Below are 23486 nucleotides of genomic sequence, written 5' to 3'. Positions count from 1 at the left end.
TCTTTGCAAAATGCTCAAGTAAGGAAAATAAGAATACTAAAGTTTAAGCTTCTTTCCGTGAGATGGACTATCATGCAGTAATAGACAAACAACCAAATTTAAAGAGAATGCTTTTGTCTCTTCAAAGCATATTCACCTATTGCTATGGGATTATGTTCTCCTAAAAGTCATATGTTGGAATCCTAAAACTCATAGTGATGTTATCTGGAAATGGGTGCTTTGGGAGGTAATTAGGTTTAAATGAGGTCATACCTCATCATGGTATTAAAATATGAGAAAAGCTCGCTCACACTCTCTACATGAGGACGGCCCTAAAAGGTAGTCACCTGTAAGTCAGGGAGAGCCCTCACCAGAAACCATAACAGCTGGCACCTCGATCTTGAACTTACCAGCTCCAGAACCATGAGAAAATTGTTTTCTGCTTTTTAAGCCACCCAGTCTGTGATACATTATTATGACAGCCTGAACAAACCAACACATCTATTATCTCTTTTGTGTGTGTGCCTGGTCATGTTCAACTCTTTGCGACCACGTGGACTGTAGCCCGCCAGGCTCCTCTCTCCACGGGATTCTCCAGGCAAGAATACTGGAGTGGGTTGCCATTTCCTTCTCCATATTAGCTCTTCTATCCTCACAATAATCCTAAGAGGTAAACAGATGCCCACTGGCATTCAAGCCAGACCCCTGATAACACTCATTTCCATTAGACCAAGCTCTTGGGACCTCAGTGAATGGCCAGGGGGCAGGGTGGTGAGGACAAGCAGAGTTACAGGCTGGAAACCTCACTCATGCTGTTCCCTGGAGCTCACTGCACAGCACCAATGATTCTTGGGCAATTAATTCCTTGATGAAGCACAACTGCAAAAAGCCCAGTTCAGACCGTTTTAGCACAGTGCGTGGCAAGATGAGAGAAGGGCATTTAGGGGACTGAATAAAATCTTCAATACTGAGTTCTATGCTTCCAACCTATGTGCACATCAGTGGGGCAGAGCAAACATTAATAAATCTTAGGTATCTTTGTAATAATATTAAATGTCAGCTTGATCACTTGCAATATGACATGGCAAAAAAAAGGAAACAATTTAAAAATAAGTTGTTCAAAGATGGACTCTCTTTTACAGCATCCCCTGAATGTAATAATAGATCGCTCGGTCACTTGTCAGGTATACAGCACCTTCAATGCTATTTTCAGATGAAGAATTGCCCCTGATACTATCTCTTTGTTATAATTCTGTAGATAACTAATAATCTCCCTAGATGTATCCTAATGATCAGTTTTGCTTCCTCTTATGTTAATTTTTAGAGAAGATTCTAGAAAGCAGGCAGATAAAGAATGAAAGCTGGCAAGGCAGTTTCTCTGCTGCCAGCTTCCTGGGTTGAAACAGAAAAAGAAAAGTTCCTGCTGTTTGATTTAATAAGAATCAGTGTCTAGCTCAAGCCTCTCTCGTCGGACCAGTCATACTCAATTGGCATAAAAGAAGAGTTTCCAAATGTCTGCATTTCATTTCAGCAAGTAATGTAAATTCCCTTGTGAAAGTGAAGTGAAAGTCACTCAGTCATGATGTCTGACTCTCTGAGACTCCATGCAGTCCATGGAATTCTCCAGGCCAGATACTGGAGTGAGTAGTCTTTCCCTTCTCCAGGGGATCTTCCCAACCTAGGGATAGAACCCAGGTCTCCTGCATTGCAGGCAGATTCTTTACCAGCTGAACCACATGGGAAGCCCAAGAATACTGGAGTGGGTAGCCTATCCCTTCTCCAGTGGATCTTCCTGACCCAGGAATCGAACCGGGGTCTCCTGCATTGCAGGCGGATTCTTTACCAACTGAGCTACCACCGTGTACTTTTTCCTAATGACACAAAATAGCACTGCTGTGCTGCTGCTGTTCTTGTCTGATCCTTATAACCTGAATCTTTTATGTAAAAGTTTAATTCTACCTTTGTGTCACATGAATTCCTTAATTACCCATAATTATGTACTTTGAAATGCATCTCACAATCTATTCAACCAACGAAGCTGGTTTGCTCTTTGGGGTCTCTCCACCCTGCACTGCCTTTGAAAACTGGATCTTACATTCATCAGCACGTCCTTGTCCATGCAGTCCACTCTCCAGTCACTAAGCACCTAATATGTGCCCTCACTTTGTCATCCCGGGAATTCATATTGAATACATAACCCTAGTTGTCAAATAAACTTTTTTAAAATTTATTGGGATATAGTTGTTTTCTATTCATTCATCCCTTCTCTTTTCTGACCTCTACAGAGTAACAGGGCTTCCCTGGTGGCTCAGTGGTAAAGAATCAGCTTGCTAATGCAGGAGATGCAGGTTCCATCCCTGGGTCAGGAAGATCCCCTGGAGGAGGAAGTGGCAACCCACTCCAGTATTCTTGCCTCCAGTATATTGTCCATGGGCAATCCCATGGACAGAGGAGCCTGGAGGGCTATAGTCCACGAGGTCACAAAAGAGTTAGACATGACTTAGCGACTAAACAACAACAACGGAGCAACAACTACTTTCCACATTGAAAAGCTTAGAAAATGACTTAAAAAAAAAGTCAGGCCATAAGGAAGTTACCCTCCTTTAATTAAAACAGAATCCTTAAGTCAAATTCTAACACTTTTCTGGTCATAAAATACCTCGAGAAATTCTTTTAAATTAATGCATATCTTCGTGTCCATAGCTGTTTTGTTATTTAGATTACATGCCACAATCTGGGCTAGGGAAGGGACAAAAATTGATGGGAGAAGAAATCAAGTTTATTGCAATAAACCTCACACCTCCATCAGAGTTGGAGGAACTCTCCTTTCTATGAGATGGCAACAGTGTCTCACCAACTGCCCCGTGGTCACTCAGCAGTGTGGTCAGCCAGGAACAGAGCTGCCTGTCCATTGTGTCCACTGCCCCCACCAGCAGCCCACATTGCCATCACTCCTCCCAGGGAGGTCTGCAGGAACCTCACACAGGACCAGACGCTGAATGGCTAAAGCTGTAACTGCAATCTCACCTGTAATCTTTATAGAACCTTAATGAGAAGAGAGGATGCCTATGAGGAAAAAGTCAGCTGAGGATTTAAACATGGGCACAAATGAGGTTAGTTGGTATGAACCCCACTTCACGTTCTGCTTCCCCCTCCAACCCCCAAATCAGGAGCGATTTGGGTCTATGTCAATTTCAGGTCATTGTCAGATAATCCTCAAGAAGAGAATGCCAAGAACAAAGAAACCAAATCGGGAAAAAAATAAAAGTAAAAATAAAAACCTCTGACGAAGCCAAGCCTCTAAATATAGCTTTTCCACTTTCCTCAATGCAGCTAATTCTAAGATATGTATTTCTGATTCTATTCATTCTGTTTTAAAAGAGAAAGACCACACCAGGGTAAGCAATGCAGGGTGGTCAGATGCATAATCTAATGACAGTGTGGGGAAGCCACTACAGAAGACAGCAGGAGCGCTGCCAGATGGTGTGGTGGGGACCAGTGACTGATTTCTATGCAGAATCCACTGATATTTTCCAAGTACGGATGGCTCTTATTGAAATGAAAATAGAAAATGCAGAACCAGAGCCCATACTAAAAATTCAGTTTAGTAAAGACAGAATACTGCCCACGAAAGTAGAGGGTATTTGGCCTTGCTATTTTCAGAGAGAAAGGAGCCTTCCTCCTGCAATCCTTTTACCATTAGGATAAAAGCCTGTCAGTCTTCACAAAGCAACACTGAACTGATGTCTACATCTTGTTCATTTGTTTTCTAGTGCCCTAAATGATGTTTTTCTGAGTCATAGGATTTGTTTGTAACTATATACACTTGCCAAAAACACGGAGAATAGGCAGAGATCAGCAAGAAATGGCCAGCTAGTGCAATTATTCCAAACTGATAAAAATACAATCATAAGGCACTCGCAGCTCCTCTACCCTCAGCCCCCTTTCTTATTAAGCAAACTAATTTTGAAATTATTAGAACATCACAGGAGAATGTGGAAACATGTTCAATCTACCCAATTTCAGTGAGTGTCTAGAGAGGACCAGTTGTAATAAATAAGCTCTACTAATGATTAGAAGGGGCGTAACAAAGACAGTGAAAGGTCAGTGAGTGGAGGTTTTGATTTCTCTCATGTCTCATCCCTGGGTTGGGAAGATCCCATGGAGATGGGGATGGCTACCCACTCCAATATTCTAGCCTGGAGAATTATGGACAGAGGAGCCCGGTGGGCTACAGTCCATGAGGTTGCAAAGAATCAGACACTGCTGACTGGCTAACACTTCTATACGTCACTATTTTTAGTTCTGTGGCCACTCCAAATTCCCCCTGCACTACCATGGCTACTTCACGGTAACCAAACTGTCCTCTTACTTCTTCCCTCCACCTCACCTCCACCCACTAAGTCATGTACACCTTCCCTGACTGTCCAAGTTAACCCTGCTTTGGTCTCCCAAGAGCTCAGTCATACTCAGGATCACAGCACTTCTGTTTTCTTTCTGCAACCACTGTTACTTTCTTGGTGGTGATTCAAACTTCATCGAGATCAACTATGGCAAGATGTGTCACTGTCCCAAGAGAAATGGTACTGTTCAGTGCATGCTGTGTCATGTTCAACACGGTTGAATTCCCTCCTGGAAAAACAACTCTTGCTCTTCTGACCCCCACAGAAGCTTCTGCTGCTGCTAAGTCGCTCTAGTCGTGTCCGACTCTGTGCAACCCCATAGACGTCAGCCCACCAGGCTCCCCAGTCCTTGGGATTCTCCAGGCAAGAACACTGGAGTGGGTTGCCATTTCCTTCTCCAATGCATGAAAGTGAAAAGTGAAAGTGAAGTTGCTCAGTCGTGTCCTACTCTTGGCGACCCCATGGACTGTAGCCTACCAGGCTCCTCCGTCCGTGGGGTTTTCCAGGCAAGAGTACTGGAGTGGGGTGCCATTGCCTTCTCCGACAGAAGCAGATCCCAGCAATGAGTGAGCCAGAGGGAATAAGTGTGTGGGGGAGGGGGAGTGTGGAGGTGAAGTAAGAAGGGGCAAGGAGTTGGTAGGAAATTTCTCAAATAGGGTCAGGTGGCAGGGCATCAGAGGAGCAAAGGCAAGAAATTACACTGTAGTTTGAGTCAAAGGGGAAAAAAGAATGATGGGCATACATTCAAATGAAGAAGCCAACTAGTCTCATCACTGATCACCCCCTTTATTCATCTCTCCTCTACATGGCAGGACTTTTCAACTATTGCTGCATATTCAACTCACTTGGAAGCTTTCAAAAATGACTAGACTACACCCCAGACTAACAGTTAAATCAGTAGACTGTTCTTTTACATATGTCACATAACCCCAAAGTTTCAAAGGATTAGAATTCTCCCCCTTCTCAGTAAGAATGGTAGGTAAAGCTAAGAACCCCCATCTGTTTCTGGTTACCAGATGAAATGAAGATAACAGTAGGAATTTGGGGAATATAGAGATATTTTAGTCAATGTCTTTGGTAGGATATTCAGAGTACTTTTGACTTAAAAAATATCAAGAGTATATGTTCTTCTAAAACACATATATTGGAGCATTTAAGGGGACAACTAAAAATAAGATTATAAAGGCATTTGGTGAAGATTTCAGTAAATCAGAATCTCTGGGTGATACATAGGCATCAGTAGGTCTTAAAGTTGCCCAGGTGATTGCAATGATTAACTAATAGAAAACACGTCTCTGTCCTATTTTTTTTCTCTATTCACTCCTCCCCGACTCCCATGCAACACACCTGCATGGTGTTAACTGGCTGAATTCCTGATGAGTGCAGCATAAGACAATACATGGGCTTCAGGGCAAGAAGGCACTGACTTCAAACCTGGCTTTGCCATTTACAGGCGTCAACCCAAGTTCATGGGCTCTCTGAGCCACAGTTTCTCATCTGGGGAGTAACAGGAGCTTACGCCAATGAATGAAAACAGAAGATTCTCAAAACATATTCATATCTTTTTTTATTTTCATAGATCAATGTCAGATGTCCTCAAATTATTGCTTTTTTATTCTCACCTCTAAGGAAAGCTCCCAATGTACAATAATTTCAAAGTTGATCACTCTAGGTATATTTGCTTATTGGCCCAAAGTGATCTGAAATCAGCAGGACTTTCGAGGTTGTGAAGGGGATTAGGTTCCTGGATCGCTCTGAGGTGAAATCCAAGTATGATGGCTAATTTTATGGGTCAGCTTGGCTAGGCTGTGGTACCTAGTTTTTTTGTCAAATATAAGTCTAAACATTGGTGTGAAGGTATTTTTTTTAGATGTGATTAACATTTAAATCAGTAGATTGTTCTTTTGCACATGTCACTTAATCAACCCCAAAGTTTAAAAGTATTAGAATTCTTCCTTTTCTCAGTGAGAATGCTAGGTAGAGTTTAGAATTCCCATTCTGCTTCTGGTCACCAGATGAAGTGAAGATAATAGTAGGAATTTGGGGGAATACAGAGATATTTTAGTCAGCATCTTTTGGTAGGATATTAAGAGCACTTCTGACTTGAAAAAAAATCAAGAGCATATCTTCTTCTAGAATACATACATTGCTGCTGCTAAGTCACTTCAGTCGTGTCTGACTCTGTGTGTCCCCATAGACAGCAGCCTACCAGGCTCCCCTGTCCCTGAGATTCTCCAGGCAAGAACACTGGAGTGGGCTGCCACTTCCTTCTCCAAGAACACATACATTGGAGCAATTAAAAAGCAAGCAAAAATAAGGTTAAAGGCATTCTGGAGAAGCTTTTCGGAAACGATCCCAAAGATTGCAGGAGATGAAAAGAAAGGATGCTCTTTTCAGCCAATGCTAGTATTAACCATTGTGTCAGAAAACACAATTTGAAAGTTTGAAAATTCCAGTTAAGTCCTAAACCTTCTGGAATTTGTGTCTTCACTCAACTTATTAGTTCCTACTGATCTGTTATTGTACAATGTTGTGAATGTTAAGCACATCCTCAAATTGTTATTGTCACAGTTGACCTACTGCTAGTTAATATAATAATAAACATTTTTTTGATGATGATAAACATTATGTACACTGACCAAAACAAAATAGTGTGTCACTTCTTAAAGTTAAAAAAATTCAGTATATGATTTATACACTATTCAAAATACTTCAAATGGTGCTGTGTTTTTCGTTTTTTTTTTTTTTTTAAATGTGCTTCTGCTTATCCCATAATCCTTTTAGTATTTTCTCGGTAATTCAGCAAAACTCTTTAAACTGAATAAAATTAGGATTTTGTGCTTCTATGTTTACAGAAAGAACATATCAGACTGACAAATTTGATAATCTTAAAAAGAATGAAAAAAAAGAAAAAACTGTTCTCATTTCAAAGGTTCAAAAAATAAAGGTTATTTACTATGCAGACCAGGACTTCTTGTTGTTTTTAAGATAGCAAATTAGAAAAACATGGTCAGAGTTAGAGGTTACTCAATCAGGTTGAAGCTAGGACCTTTATTCCAGCAGTCCTTGTTCCTCAAATTATATCTGATAATGTTCTAAAGTCTAAACATATTTTAGTTCAAAACGATACTCAGCTCTTAGATATAAAATGGCACTAAGCTTTCAAATATCAACAGGTTTACTCACCCTCTTTAACTGATGTATTTGTTTTCAGAGTAATCTGCCACTCAGGACCTCTGAATTGTAATATCTGAGGAACTGAAACTTTGAGCTAGAATGTTTGTTTGCATTTTCCTGTGTATAATCATAGGAGAGGGGCATTAATACAGGGGTTGGTATATTGGCCACTACCAAGGCCTATTATTTCAGCAGAGCCATGGCAACAGGGCAATTGTTACATAGTTTCAGCCTGTGTTGTATCGAATGGAGGAGTGGACCAATGTGTCAGCAGACGCAGCAGTGAAACACCCCAAACTAGTTGCAAACCAGAAACAGTATCTATATTTCTCAACAATTCAAGAAAGTGGGTGATAAACCTTCCCCTAAACTGGCTACCAAAGTATTATTATCTGTGAAGTAAGATGGTGCCCATCAACTTAAAACTGGCGAAATAGCATCGAACTGCTGTATTTCAGAGAGAGGAGAGAACTTGAAATGCTATTGCTCTGAGAATGTCCACGTGGGTGGGCAAACATATGTTCCTGCTAAGCAGAGGAAGTGGTACACCCGGATTTCTTCCTAAGTGTGAGGCCTTTATAAACTCATCCTCATGGCACTGTTTTAAATAGAAAGAAAATGACACACAGTCCCCAACCAGGCTTCCTAACTGTTTGGAGAGGGTGGCCACTTTCCCAAAACATTAGGTTACTGTGGGGGAATTTTCCAAAATTGTCAACAATTCCATTCTTAAACTCAGTGCTTCTTCTCCACATGAAACAGATGCAAGGCAGCATGAACTATATTTGGTCTCATAGGAGATGTCGGTTATTTTTACAATGCTGACTCCTACCTGACAGTGGAAGACGTACTCTGGTGTGGTTTTCTTAAACTTCATGTTCCAAACCAAGGCTACTCCATCTGGTTCATGGGGAGCATCTTCATTGTTGTTGTAGGAAGCGACCATCAGCTCAGGGTACTAAATGGAAGAAGTCACAGGATGGATTATGCCAAGATGACAACACAAGGGAAAGATTCTTATTCCAACAGACGCATGCTATATTACACACTTGAAATGGTACTTTCTTTTTAAGCTGTGGCATACTTAATACCGGGGCTTCCCTGGTAGCTCAGCTGAAAAAGATTCTGCCTGCAATGCAGGAGATCCCGGTTTGATTCCCAGGTCAGGAAGATCCCCTGGAGAAGGGATAGGTTACCCACTCCAGTATACTAGGGCTTCCCTGGTGGCTCAGATGGTAAAGAATCCGCCTGCAATGAGGGAAACATGGGTTCGATCCCTGGGTTGGGAAGATCCCCTGGAGGAGGGCATGGCAACCCACTCTAATATTCTTGACCTGGAGAATCCCATGGACAGAGGAGCCTGATCTACAGTTGATGGGATCATAAAGAGTTGGACACGACTGAGCGATTTAACCACAGCACAGTACAGCACATACTTAGTACCAACTTCGTGTCTCAACCCACTGCAATCTGGTTTCTACCCACGATGTTCCACATGTGCTTGTCATAGTCACCAGTAACTACCATACTACACACACTGCTGAACCTCTCTGTGGTATCTATCTGACATTTGGGCTACTTCCTCCTTTCTCCTATGTTGGCTTCCGTTACACCTTTCTCTCCCAATCTTCTGAAGCACTGTTTTTAGCCTCTACAGTTCCTTCTATTACCTGTGGGGAAACTGGGCCTGTTTTCTGTCCTCTTGGTCTCTGTTTACACAGTCTTCCCTGGTGATCTCATCAATAGCTTTAATTAATGTTCATATACTGACAGTGTTCAAATATTTATCTCTGGGCTTGATTTCTTTCTAAGGTGCATATTTTACAGCTACTGGAGATTTCTCAAGACTGTCCATAGACACATCAGATGCAATGCACAGGAGAATGAGCTTGTTGCCTTCTACAAAAACCTACTACTCTTCCAACGTTTCAACATTCATCCCGTTAGTACTTTGTACCGACTGTCTGGACCAGACACTCCATGTTCATTTTTACTCCTCCCTCTTTCTTCTCTACATGCTGTTTCAGTACTTCCTCAATACCTTTCAAATGTATGCTTCTTTCTATCTTTAAGGTCAGAACCTCCTAAATGAATTTCTTGTCTGGATGAAGACAACAGTATTTTAAATGACTTTCTGCTTCTAGGCTTGTCAGGCCCCGCCCTCACCTACTCCACTCTCCATCCTTTGTCAATGACTTTACAAAACATGTATTTGGCTAAGTCACTTCTCTGCTTAGAATAGTTTAATGGCTCAGTATTACTTTCAAGATAAAATCTAGGTCATTTAGGATCCTTAATGATCTGTTCTTGGAGGAGGAAATGGCAACCCACTCCAGTATTCTTGCCTGGAAAATCCCATGCACAGAGGAGCCTGGAGGGCTACAGTCCATAGGTTTGCAAGGAGTTCGACATGAGTGAGCAACTGAGCACACATGATCTGTTAGCTTCTCCTCTCTCTGTCTAATCTCTTACAACCTACTATGACCCAGCCTCACTGGGCTGGTTCTGAGGTTCATAGGTACAGCCTCTGTACCATGAGTAGACACTCAGTCTCATTGAAAAGCCTCTCCTGTGTTGGTTACATCATTAACTTACTTGTTAAGACTCCATGTAGGCATCAAGTCCTCCAGACAATCCTACCTAATCATTCACCACCCCTCATTGCCTCTCATCAGCCCCCTTAGCATTACATATGTCTCCCTATTGAGCACGTGTCAAATTGTATTATGGCTTTCCCCAGTCTATGTCCATGACTAGATTGTAAGCTCTTTGAGTGCAGGGGCTTGCTTTTACTGACTTCTGAATCCAGGCCCAGTAAGTCCTAGCGTGATAAACTTGTGCCAAAATCTACTGAGTTACAAATACTCTTTTTTATGTTAGTGACCCTATGCTCAGCAGCAAGATCCTATCTTTAATCTTTTGTTGTTAAATAATGCCAACAATCAAAAGCTCAAGTAAAAGAAACTCATGTAATAAAATAACCAAGAGGACTCTACAGCAAGGAGAAATACCTACTCACCATACATGAACTCTGTGTTGAGCATTAGAAATAAACAGGTTGAATCTCGTGGCAGGTATTGATGAGTTAGAGGACATTTTATGAAAATGTCATTCCTACCTGGGATTTCCATAAGGCAGCCCCATTAAACATAGTATCAGGATTATAAGGATTATAGCAGATCATACCACTCTTCGCTCATGGATAGTTTAGTTTTTTTCCTTCTTATTCACTATACTGTATATATTTAACATAAGTTTGTCAGTAAAAATTTGAACATCAGCTTTTCTTTGCTATCAAAAATAATTAAGCCTGAGTCTTCTATGTGTTTTATTCATTCTTTGAACTCCCCCAGCTTAAGAAAGCTGCAGAGAGTTACAACTTGCCAGTTGGTACAGAGGAAGTATAAGCCTGCAATGATACACATGTATGTGGCCACCAGGGGAAGTAATCATTCTTTATTAGAAAACACTCCTCAGCGGATAAATCAAAGGCCTATTAAGAAAGGCCTTTGATTCAAAGCCCATTCAAAGAAACTAACATCCAGATAAACACAGAAGTCTCCAGACTGTCCATCTGAAGTTTAACTATGTCACATGTGAAAAGGCAACTCTATAAACATCAACACCACTACCACAGTGGCCAATGAGCAGCCAGATGTGTCTGGAATAATATCCCACAGCTTCACATCTGGGTCTCATCGCTGGCTCCCACTTTAAAAAAAAAAATCTTAAATTATTGGGTTTAAAACTCCTTTAGAAAACAGGGAGAGTTTTCATCAAATACCAGTGAAATGCTCTTGGTGTAGTTTCTATAACTGGGATCAAAAGGCCTAAAGATACTGATTAACTCTCAAGTCATGAAAGTGTTTATGATTTCAAAGTCTCCTCTAGTATGTTTGTTTGAACATGACTAATCAATATTTTCTTATTTTCCAACAAAAAGTAGTCATTCTCTGCATGATTATTTAAATATCAAAATTATTATTTTAAAGAGAATATCGACTACTGGGAAGTTTGTGATTATTCACAAATAATAATCTAATAATTAACCTAGGGGGATTTTACTCGGAAATTGCCAGATCTGCTCTCAAGCTGTTTGTTCTTATAAAAAAATAAAATCTGACATTTACTAGCAAGGAAGGAACCAACATGCTTTAAGTGTTCATTATGCATCCAACGCTGGGCTGGGTGACACGTTCACTCATTTGATTCTTGCAGTTCTCTAAAGTAAGCAATGAGTTTTCCCATTTCTACAGACAAAGAAGCCAAGGTAAGAAACTGGGTAAGGAATTTGTTCCAAGTTAAGTTGCTAATAAATGACAAAGTGAGATCCTGCTTGAAGTCTATTTGTTTCAAGACTACGTCTCTTAAACTGTGGCATGCCTCAAGTGGCCCCAAGCATATGTAAGGCACTAAAGTGTATTAGTCACTCAGTCATATCCAACTCTTTGCAACCTCATGGACTGTAACCCACCAGGCTCCTCTGTCCATGGGATTCTCCAGGCAAGAAGAATACTGGAGTGGGTTGCCATTTCCTCCTCCAGGGGATCTTCCTGACCCAGGGATTGAACCCAGGTCTCCTGCATTGCAGGAAGATTCTTCCACCAGGGAAGCCTATGTAAGGCACTGGTGAGAAAATGTGGGACAAGACAGAAAGTACAGTGGTAGATTTCAGGAGCTGGGGGGGGGCGAATGGGGAGGGGGGATGGGGACTTAGTGTTTAATGGAGACAGAATTTCAGTTTAGGAAGGTGAAAAATTCAGGAGGTGGATGATGGTGAGAGCTGCACAACAACGTGAATGTACTTAGCACCACTGAACTGTACAGTTAAATATGGTTAAAATAGTATGTTTTATATTATGTGACTTTTACCACAATAAGAAAACATTAAACAAAACGCAGGACAAGAATATCAACAGTAACATGCTTTGCTTTATAGGAGCTCACCATTTAGTAGAAGGAGGTGAGATAGGCATATGAAAAACTACAACACAAATAGAAAAGCAGAACATGCTAGGATAGAGATAGGAAAGGAGTTCTATCAAAGCACAGAGGATAAAATAACCACTTTGGTTGGAATGTGGTATGCCAGGGAGAGATACTGAAAAGGACTTCTGAGAAGAAATGAGACTGACTGGGCCCTGTCACATGGGAAAGTGATTAGGAGAGCAGAAAGAGAAGAGTATAGACAAGGGTACAAATATCGATGCAGGAGATTTCTCTTGAGTATCGGCCTGGTTCACAATAATTCTCCCAATCTTTGGAAATTATCTCAATACACAGGCATCTAACTTCCCAGGGATAATTCATTCATCCCAGCTTGGGCAATCACATTCTCTAACTTGGTCACTGTAAATTTTGAACTGAGAAACAGAATCCCTGGGTTGCAAATGAGTCAGGTAATGATGGCATTCTATTGGTGAAGCCTCTCAAGCTGCCCAGATTTATAATCCTGAGTCCCAGTTCTTTGTCTTTTCTGTGAATTCCCTGAGTACCCTAGTGACTAGAATAAATTTCCCTCTTTGCTGAAGGTAGCCAGGGGTAAATTTTTCTTAACTAATGCAGTGGAGAACACATTCAGGACACAGGTTACAGCACCTGCCTGGGGGGCAGGTTAGGCGAAGAGATGAAAAAGATTAAAGGGCTGGAGATGCTTCAAGACATTCTCACAGAAGTCACTGAATACAGGCTAATGATTTTAGACTTTATGCTGGGAGTCATACTCTGCAACTGCTAATATTTCTAATTAGACCACTACTGTCACTACTATGCCACATTTATTGAGCACTTTTACTATTAGACACTTTATTAAAGTCTAAGTTTTTAAAGTACATTAATTCATTTAATACTCACAATAAGCATGGGAGTGAAGTTTGATCCCTATTTTGTGAATGAGGAAACTTAAGCCAAGAGAAGTCAGGTGACATTGAGAGCAAGTAAGTCATCATTACAAATAGTAACCTGGAAAAACTACTTAATGATTCAACAGCATAGAGAATTGAGGCAGGAAGCCCAGATAGGAAGCTATTTCCTGATATAAGCAAGAAGAAGATGGCGTGACATAAAGTAGGTATCGATTCCACATGTAAATAGATTTGAATTGGTGACAGTGGGGGTCTTTTTGCTACCATAAATTTGACTGGGTTTGGCAATTAAAGGAGCTATCAAAGATTACTTGAAGGGGAGAGAGGTTGAAGGGGGGGGGGACAGAGAGGGAAGTTGGTGCTAGCAGATGTAAGCTATTATATATAGAATGGATAAGCAACAAAGTCCTACTGTATAGCACAGGGAACTATGTTCAATATCCTGTGATAAACCACAATGAAAAATAATAGAAAAAAGAACACACATACATATGTATAACTTTGCTGTACAACACAACATTGTAAATCAACTGTACTTCAATCAAAAAGATTACTTGTGTTTGTATCATGAATGACTCCAAGGTTAGAGGATGAAAATCACATGTGAGAGGAATATATAGGGTGGGAGAAAGATCATAAATCTGGTTTTGTATACAACTGCCAAATCTGTCATGTGAAATGTGGACAGTATTATTGACTCCCTCTGTTAAACAATATTTGGTGGACAGCAAAGTTGACATAATTCCCCAAGTGCCCAAATGTCCTTCAGGGGATAATGACTGGTGGCTATTTTGCAAATATTGCAAAGTTAAATGTTCTTGTTTAGGAAGAAGATCAAGGAGACCTTTGATCCAGGAGCTCAAAGCAAAGCTATGTAGGAATCTTACAGTTCCTTCCTTCCCCTGCCCTTTCCATTCTGTTGCACTCATAAGTACACACGCCCCTACTGGACTCGAAGACTAAGCCTCTGTCCTTTTCCTCTTTCTGAACATCATTGGATTCCATACAGATTTACTCAGAAAGGCTCTTCACCCCGTAAGTATGTAAACTTGGTCCTTTGAACTCCACTAAATTGTTATGATGTAGGAACTAAGGGTTCTTTGGGGTTGTGTTCATCAAATTCTTTTCTTATCCTTTTTTAAAATTTATTTTTAATTGGAGGATAATTGCTTTACAATGTTGTATTGGCTTCTGCCGTACAACAACACGAATCAGTCGTATGTATACATATAGCCCTTCCCTCTAGAGCCTCCCTTCCAACCCCCATCCACTCCTTTAGGTCCTCACAGAGCATGGAGCTGAGCTCCCTGTCTTATACAGCAGCTTCCTGCTAGCTATCTATTGCATACATGGGAGTGTATACATGTCAATGCTACTCTGGAACTAAGGATTCTCATTCCTTTTTCTTATGTTCCATATAAAATACAGTCTTCAGAATTGCAAACCCCTTCCCCATAGTGTAGATGACAGATTACACGAAAATGGGGGAAAACCGATGTAGAGTCTCTATGGTGGAACGTCTGCCCTTTCCAGTTTCACTTCTCCTGCACCAAGAACAATACACAAGATCCTGTGTGGAGACATCTACCTGTGGGCAATAGGTAGATGTCCACCCCATGCCGAGGCCAGGTGGGGACCAGCCCTACCGGCAAGGGTCCTGTCACCTCCTCCAGGAGCGTTATCAGCAGACCCAGGGACTCAGTAAAAGCTGCCCTTGAGGAATGTGCCAGACAAGGTTCCTGTGTAATCTCCAGACTGTGAACAAGTGAACAAGCCACACTAAGTGTTTCCTCCACCTTGGATCTGATTTCCACACACACAACCGAGCGTGCTCACAGACCACCCACGCACCAGCTGGCAGGAAGCAGCTGGGTACACCCCTGCCTGCATCAGCCTCTGCACAACTGTGCCCTGCATGCTCTCTTGTTTGGATGTAAGAGGAGATTCAAGAGGAGAGAACACTCGCCCACTTTGTGGCTGTTGACAGTCTGGTTGCGGGGGATTACATTCCTCTTCAGTGTTCTGTTCCCCAGCACGATTACATGGGGCTCTTCACATCATCTGCTTCACTGCTCTGACTGGAACACTCTCTTCTCCCCTCCCTTTCTCTAATCCCAGTCTTCTAAGACACCCTGTCCAACCAGAGGCACAGACTCCAATCTCCACTGAACCCAGAAAGCACTTGCTATGAGCCCTATGTCATTCAGCACTTAGAACCTCTTGTCTGACTTTTCAGCCTGCCAGACTCCTCTGTCCATGGGATTCTCCAGGCAGGAATACTAGAGTGGGTTGCCATGCCTTCCTCCAGGGAATCTTCCCGATCCAGGGATCAAATCTGCATCTCTTATGTCTCCTGCATTGGCAGGCAGGTTCTTTACCACTAGCGCCACCCAGGAAGCTTGATGTTCTGAGGGTGAAATAAAATAATGCCTTCAGAGTAGCTGGCACAGTGCTTAGCATATAAGAAACACATATTAAAAGCCAGCCATGGGGACTTTCCTGGTGATTCAGTGGTTGAGAACCTGCCTTCTGATACAGGGGATGTGGGTTCAATCCCTGGTTGGAGAACGAAGATCCCGCGTGCCTGGGAGCGACTAAGCCCACGTGTTGTAACTCAAGACGCCTGTGTGCCTCAACTACTGAGTCTGCGTGCTCTAGAGCCCATGCTCTGCAACAAGGGAAGCCTGAGCATTGTAATTAGAGAAGCTCATGCACCACAATGAAGACCCAGTGAAGCCAAAATTGAAAAAAAGAGAAAGAAGCTAGCCAGGATTACTATTCCCAATAAAAGCGCAGATTAAAAGAAAGTAGAAAATGCGCTGTGTATAAATGCCCAGTATTTATCATTTCTAGTTCCCTCATTGCTATTATATCATTGTCATTACAGGAGGGAACATAGCATGATCACCCAGAACACAGGCTCATGAGTTAGATCACCTGAGCTCATATCCCGCCCTCACCACAGTTAAGCTGTGTGCCTCGATGTGCATTATTTAACTTCTCAGTGCTGGGTAAATGACACACTAAGTGAGCTGACCATTCAGCAAACTGGCTTTTGGTAAATCTGCCTGCTTTCACTAGGAATGTTACACTAGGGAGTTTAGTGCTTTCATTAGGAATGCTACACCAGGGAGTTTAGTTTGCTTTTTTTTTTTTCCTCTTACAGGCAACAGGGAGTTTTAATCCAGGGAGTAAAGTGATCAGATCCATATTTTAGAAGGATTATTTGGCTAGATGTCTAGACAGAAAACAATAGGTGGACAAGTTTGGGTGTAGAAAGACCATGAGAAGATTAGCAATACTACAAGTGTAAGATAATGAATATAGGAGTAGAGAAATGGACAGTCTTGGTGACAGACGAAGTCTGGGAGATAAAGGAGAGGAAGTTTTTAATGCTAATGATGAAAGGTTTTTTTAGGCCCTTGGGTATGGCGATGGCTTTAACATAGAATTGTTGTTTTTGTTCAGTTGCTAAGTCATGTCCGACTCTTTGTGACCCCATCAACTGCAGCATGCCAGGTATCCCTGTTCTCCACTATCTCCTAAACTCATGTCCGTTGAGTCGGCAATGCTATCCAACCATCTTGTCCTCTGTCGTCCCCTACTCCTCCTGCCCTCAATCTTTCCCAGCATCAGGGTCTTTTCCAATGAGTCAGCTCTTTGCATCAGGTGGCCAAAGTATTAGAGCTTCAGCTTTAGCATCAGTCCTTCCAATGAATATTCAGGGTTTAGAGTAGGCAAAAAAGGACTTCAGATGTGTGGAAATAATGAGTTAGTGATGAGTCTGCCATTCTATGGGACACCTGAATGGATCTGTCTCTCTGGGGTGTAAAGTGGAATTCAGGAGGGATTTTGGGTGGGGACAGAAAAAGGCTGCCCATGTGATGGTTGAATCAACAGCAGTGGAAGAGATCTCTTCCCACAGACAGCGTGTCCAGAAGGAGAGAGACTGAGAGCATGACCATGAGGATCACAGAGGTAAAAGAAGAAAAAACAAGTCTTAGGGGAGTTCAAGAACTAGAAGAGAGTGGAGTTGTAGAACTCAGTGGAAGGAGAATATTTTTAGAAGTTTGAGAGAATCAACAAAGCTGGGTGACAAAGAGAGGTCAGGGTAGATGAAGGCTTAAACATATCCACAGGATTTGACAAATAGGAAATCACTGGTGACCTTAGTGAGAATGGTTTCATGGAAAGAATGGCCTGGCTCCTGGGCTGGTACCTGGCACAGAGTAAGTACTCAATGGATATGAATAACAGAGTGCAAATTTAAACTGAAACTTCAGCAAAATGAGAAAGAAAGCCATAAGCATACAAGAAAACTGTGGGTCAGTGAACACATCCAAAGTAGCGAGGCAATCCTCTCTTATTTATTGTAATACAAATGCCATGAGAACACAAGTCCAGTTTGTCCCGACCTAACAACAGTTCTTACCTGGAGAGACCAGTCCATACAAGTGACGACTCGATGCTTGGACCAATGCTCATCGTAGAACTGACGACTGAACGAAAGGTTGGCTCCAGCCTGGACGTCCCTAGGAGGGTTTAAAGATCAAAGACAAATAAGATGCTTCAAAATGGGGTTCTATCTCTACTGCTCATATTGAAAGAACGAAATGGCAAGAGCATGGCGCACAATACTCTGAAGCCAAAGTATCAATTTGGAGAGCAAACGCTGATCATAAATGACCACTAAAGGTGGTCTCCTTCATGCAAAGCTCTCCCTTACCTGGCCCAGATGAGGTTTCCACATGTTCCAAGCCTGGTGTGAAATGTCAAATTTGTTTCAGGTTCCCATCTTGACCAGTTCTAAAGCATTCTCCTCCCCCTAAAAAGTTCTGCCTTGAAGCAGAGTTTACAAGAAATCTCCCAGCTATCAAGGAAGTACAGCACACTAGGAGATTCTTTGACATCTGCATCACCTTATCTGGCCTTAGACCAGAAGTGATACGCATGTTTCACTTTACCTATCATTTCTGGTTTACTGTAGTGGTTGCCTCCTTGTGCAATCAGTATCAGTTCAGTTGCTCAGTTGTGTCCAGCTCTTTGCGACCCCATGAACTGCAGCACGCCAGGCCTCCCTGTCCATCACCAACTCCCAGCTGCTGCTGCTGCTAAGTCGCTTCAGTTGTGTCCGACTCTGTGCGACCCCATACACAGCAGCCCACCAGGCTCCCCCATCCCTGGGATTCTCCAGGCAAGAATACTGGAGTGGGTTGCCATTTCCTTCTCCAATGTGTGAAAATGAAAAGTGAAAGTGAAGTCACTCAGTCGTGTCCGACTCTTTGTGACCCCATGGACTGCAGCCTACCAGGCTCCTCCGTCCATGGGATTTTCCAGGCAAGAGTACTGGAGTGGGGTGCCATTGCCTTCTCTCCAACTCCCGGAGTCCACCCAAACCCATGTCCATTGAGTCGGTGATGCCATCCAGCCATCTCATCCTCTGTCATCCCCTTCTCCTCCTGCCCTCAATCCCTCCCAGCATCAGGGTCTTTTCCAATGAGTCAGTTCTTCACATCAGGTGGACAAAGTACTGGAGTTTCAGCTTCAACATCAGTCCTTCCAATGAACACCCAGGACTGATCTCCTTTAGGATGGACTGGTTGGATCTCCTTGCAGTCCAAGGGACTTTCAAGAGTCTTCTCCAACACCACAGTTCAAAAGCATCAATTCTTCAGTGCTCAGCTTTCTTTATAGTCCAACTCTCACATCCATACATGACCACTGGAAAAACCATAGCCTTGACTAGACGGACCTTTGTTGACAAAACCTTGTGCAATAGCAAGTGAAAAGTTCTACAGTGAGACAGGCCTGCCGGGGGGGTGGGCGGGGTGAGGGAGTCACCAAACATTGTAGACACTTAACATAGACCAAAATAGCATCTGGGTGGAGGAGGATTACACTTTGGCCAGTGTTTTTTTTTTTTTTGGCTGATATTCAACTGGCCACAGACCATCCTCTGAAGAACTCTGCACTGATCATACATTTTCTCCACAAGACTGCGTGTTTAAGTTGGGTCATACTTGTTTCATGTCAGCAGTTACTGGATCCACATAAAAAGCTATCTAGACTCCTCAGGCTTCAGTTCAGGAATTACTCCCCATTCACCTTATTTTTCTGTTCTTTTTTTTCTGTTCTATTGCCTTGCACCCTGCACCACTTGTCCAACTGGGTGACTTGATCTCTGGCTAGGTATTTGGGTTCCACAGAGCTAACTTATTACAACTTTTTCTCCCCTAGCTAACTCTTCCTCAGCTCCACCACTGCAAACTCAGACAAGAAAGTAATGTCTGACTCTTTGCGACCCCACCACTGTGGCCCACTAGGCTCCTCTGTCGATGGGATTTCCCAGGCAAGAATACTGGAGTAGGTTGCCATTTCCTCCTCCTGGGGATCTTCCCGACCCAGGGATCAAACCCACGTCTTTTGCATCTCCTGCATTGGCAGGCGGGTTCTTCACCACTAGCGCCACCTGGGAAGCCCCAAGAGGTACATACACCCAAGATAATACTGTGCCAGGTACCCAGAGGGAAACAGGACTCAGAATATTAAGTGAGCCAGAGAGTAATGGCTTTTTAAAATTAAACAAATATAACATGTATATTCAAAATACTGTCTCTTTGATATAGTCTATCAATACTACCAACTGTTAAGAACATTTTCAGAACTCCCTTTCGAAACTGTTTACGTGGCTGTGAGCATCTTCAATGATGATAGGTTGGCCTTGGACAATGTATTTGAATTTTAGAAGTAGTAAAATGTCAGGTCTGATGAAAACAGCAGGTGATCTCATCTTTTCATATTGTTCCTGGCCAAGAGAAACTGGTGGCTAAACATCAGTTCTGTCTCTTACAAAGCTCATAAAGTGCCTCCTATTATCCACGTGAAGATGGTTGACAATACATATGTTGAAGTCACAGGGCAAGTTGTTTGGGGCCATAGTTTTATAGACAAGTTTTTTTAATCTGTAAATATACCCCTGCGCATGTGTTTCCTAAAAGGCATATATACATAATCTTACAGTATCAAAAGAGGAAAAAGTTGCCAGTCTCTGTTTATTGTCTCGCACACCAGTTAAGGTTCTCCTGGATCTCATGTTTATTTTCCTCAGCTTCCTGTTTGCTTAGACATCAAAACTAGATCTACTGGATATAACGTAAATCTCCTCTTATTGCTTATAAGGATGTTTTCTCAGAGGAGAATGTACATGACTCTACCAGTCTCTATCACCTGGACTGTCCCCCAGATATCAAGTTCAAAAGCATTTCATCGAAGCACATGATAATTACAGGGAAACTCGAAGCCAGAAATCATAACCAAAGCCCTCAGTCAGAGCTGTTTAGCAAGATCAGCTCTGGAATTTCAGTCTCTTCTGATTTGTCAGGCTTGCAACTTGCCTACTCAAAACATAAATGAATTTAGAAGCAACAGATAAGTTATCACAGTATTTTTTTTTAACTGCACACAAGAAACTAACCCGTCTTTTTCCTCTAATTCTCGACCACTGTAGTCAAAGAAGATATCGGAGTCTTCTGCCAGGGCTCTTTCAATTACCCGTATTGTCCGATCAAAAAAGATGAGAAACTCCTCTGAGTGAAGGATCTGCTGTTTTTCTTCCTCTGTCAGCTCCCTTGGAGGAGCTTTTTTATATAAAAGAGATCGTTGGGAAAGAAAAAAAAAATAAGGATAATTAAAACATTTCAAGAGGAATCCAACTCTTGAAAGACACTGCTTATCAAAAGAGAAATAAGACACAGTAAAATAAGCCATTGTTAACATCAATTCTAAATTACTCTTAAATTCACACCAAGGGTTTTTTGCAGATGTCTTCATTGCCAACTTTACAAAAAGATTTCATATCTGGATTAATTACTATTTTGAAGAGTTGAAAAAATATTACAAATGAAGATGATTGTGTGTTTTAACAATCAGTTATGAATGTTACTTTCTTTTGAACTGAACTTGAAAAACAGCTCAAATAGTACATAGTAGAGAAATCTGTAAAACCATGTATATTAGATTGTAAAGCTATGGTTAAGCTGCACTTACCAAATAATTAAGAACTATGTATAATACGATTCAGATAGCACCTTGCCTCTTTCTACTGATAAATTCATTTTATTTTAGATAGTTACTTGATAAAGTTGAGAGACTGTTATATAAATTCCCCTCAAAAACTAAAGCATGTCCTTGCAAATGCACCTTTACCCAAGATATCTTCTGCTTTTAAACAAACACATGAAACACATAAATGCTATAAGATGCCTCACAATTGTTTTTATGCCTTACTTTTCTAGCATGATTAATCATATAAAACTAAATCTGAAGATACAAAATGAGGCCAAGAAAGACTAAATAACTAGCAATATGTCACAGTGTTTGAAAGTCAGCTCACCTCAGAGTCAGGATTAGGTTACAGAAACTGTTCCTTCAGTAGCAAAGTTCACGTAAACCTATAACCGAAGCATTAGGAACTCCCCCAGAATGAGAAATCCCTAGGGGCAGAAACTGTCAGCTGAACCTTTGTGGCTCTTCAGGAACTCCATTTCAACTTCCGTGCAGAGAGACTTCAATAAGTGTTTGATCAATTATTCTTCCAGTAGGATCAGAAGCTCCTGAAGTTTAAACTTCAGGAGGAGGGTAGCGTATTAAAACCATGGGGGTTCCTGGTGGAATCACTCACCCACAGGCTTTCCCAAACACGTCCACAACCATCCCCATAACTAGGACCAACGTCCCCCTGGCTACATGGTCAGAGCAATCATTTAGGTGCAGTCATCTGCAGCATAAGGTTTTATGGAAGAGTTATTTGACTTGATTAATGGTATCTTGAAGCCATTGCCCTGAGACATCTGAACAAGGACCTACTCTATAGCACAGGGAACTATGCTCAATATTATGGAACAACCTAAATGGGCAAAACATCTGAAAAAGAATAGATACATGTATATGTATAACTGAATCACTTTGCTGTACACCTGAAAGTAGTACAACACTGTTAATTAAGTACAGTCCAACATAAAAAGCTATAACCTGAAAAAGAATGGGGAGACCAATTAGGAAGATATGGTAATAGTTCAGAAAAGAAACAATGGGGGTTTGAACTTAACCAATGAAAGAAAGGATGGAAAGAGAGCAGATTCTTGTACAATTTATAACAACTGGTGACCCACTGGATGAGAGAAAGAAAAGAAGAGGGAGGGAAGTCTTTTTGCAGAGCCATGGAAGTAGATATCAAACTTGTAATGTTCAGAATGTCTCCCCCACTCTGGCCTGCCCTCCTCTGCCCCAAATCAAAATGCAAGAGGGTCTAGACAGACTCCAAAGTCTGTATCTGAACAAGAAACTTGAATGATTATGACGTAGTTGGTTCACACCTTATAAAATGCTCTCCAGGTGATGTTATAACAAAAACATGATTTATCCACTAAGCAGAAGGTAATCTCCAAATACAGTTCACCCCAGCGATTCTAAGTGGCAGAAGGATTTCTTTGTTGCTGAAATCTCCAGAGCCCTAAATATGCCTGTGTATACTGGGACTCTGCAAGAACCTCCATCAACATCTGCTGAGAAATGCTACACAGACACTAGTTTGAGAAATAGTGAGGTAGGCTGTGTGTAAACCATAAATAACCAGAACTCTATAAAATCAACCTGGAATCCAAGAGCTACTATGCCATTTGCTAACTTGGATTCTTCAATCAATGAAAGCTCTCCAAGCAGCAGTGTTATCTATAAAATGAGGCAATGATACCTAAACTTAAAGTCTGCTTTAAGAGTTAAAAATAAACATACTAGCAAATAGGTGCGTGCATGCGAAGTCGCTTTAGTCGTGTCCAACTCTTCATGACTCCACGGACTGCAGCAAGCCAGGCTTCCCTGTCCCTCACTATCTCCCAGAGTCTGCCCAAGTTCATGTCCATTGAGTCGGTGATGCCATCCAACCATCTCATACTCTGCTGCCCTCTTCTTTTGCCTTCAATCTTTGGTCACTACCGTTACATACATAAGCATCACTAAACTAGAATACTACAAGGTCAAGAAGAATGTTTTATTTTAAAAAGCT

At 41.8% G+C, this 23486-nt stretch overlaps 1 protein-coding gene across 8 annotated transcripts in view; it reads right to left on the bottom strand.

Moving 5' to 3' along the window:
- The window catches only part of DYNC1I1 (dynein cytoplasmic 1 intermediate chain 1), a 402307-nt gene that overhangs the window by 123831 nt on the left and 254990 nt on the right, over positions 1–23486 (bottom strand). For all 8 annotated transcript variants that reach the window (XM_081531541.1, XM_081531539.1, XM_081531543.1 and 5 more), the window contains 3 exons: positions 20898–21060; positions 17856–17955; positions 8392–8517 (listed from right to left, as the gene is read on the bottom strand). In XM_081531541.1, coding sequence (XP_081387667.1) covers positions 8392–8517; positions 17856–17955; positions 20898–21060 — 389 coding nt within the window. The remainder of the gene's footprint in view (positions 1–8391; positions 8518–17855; positions 17956–20897; positions 21061–23486) is intronic.

The sequence above is a fragment of the Giraffa tippelskirchi genome, chromosome 10, assembly GCF_054371585.1.
Source record: "Giraffa tippelskirchi isolate mGirTip1 chromosome 10, T2T-mGirTip1v1.2.pri, whole genome shotgun sequence".
NCBI classification, from domain to species: Eukaryota; Metazoa; Chordata; class Mammalia; order Artiodactyla; family Giraffidae; genus Giraffa; species Giraffa tippelskirchi.
This window is presented reverse-complemented; position numbering and strand designations above follow the sequence as displayed.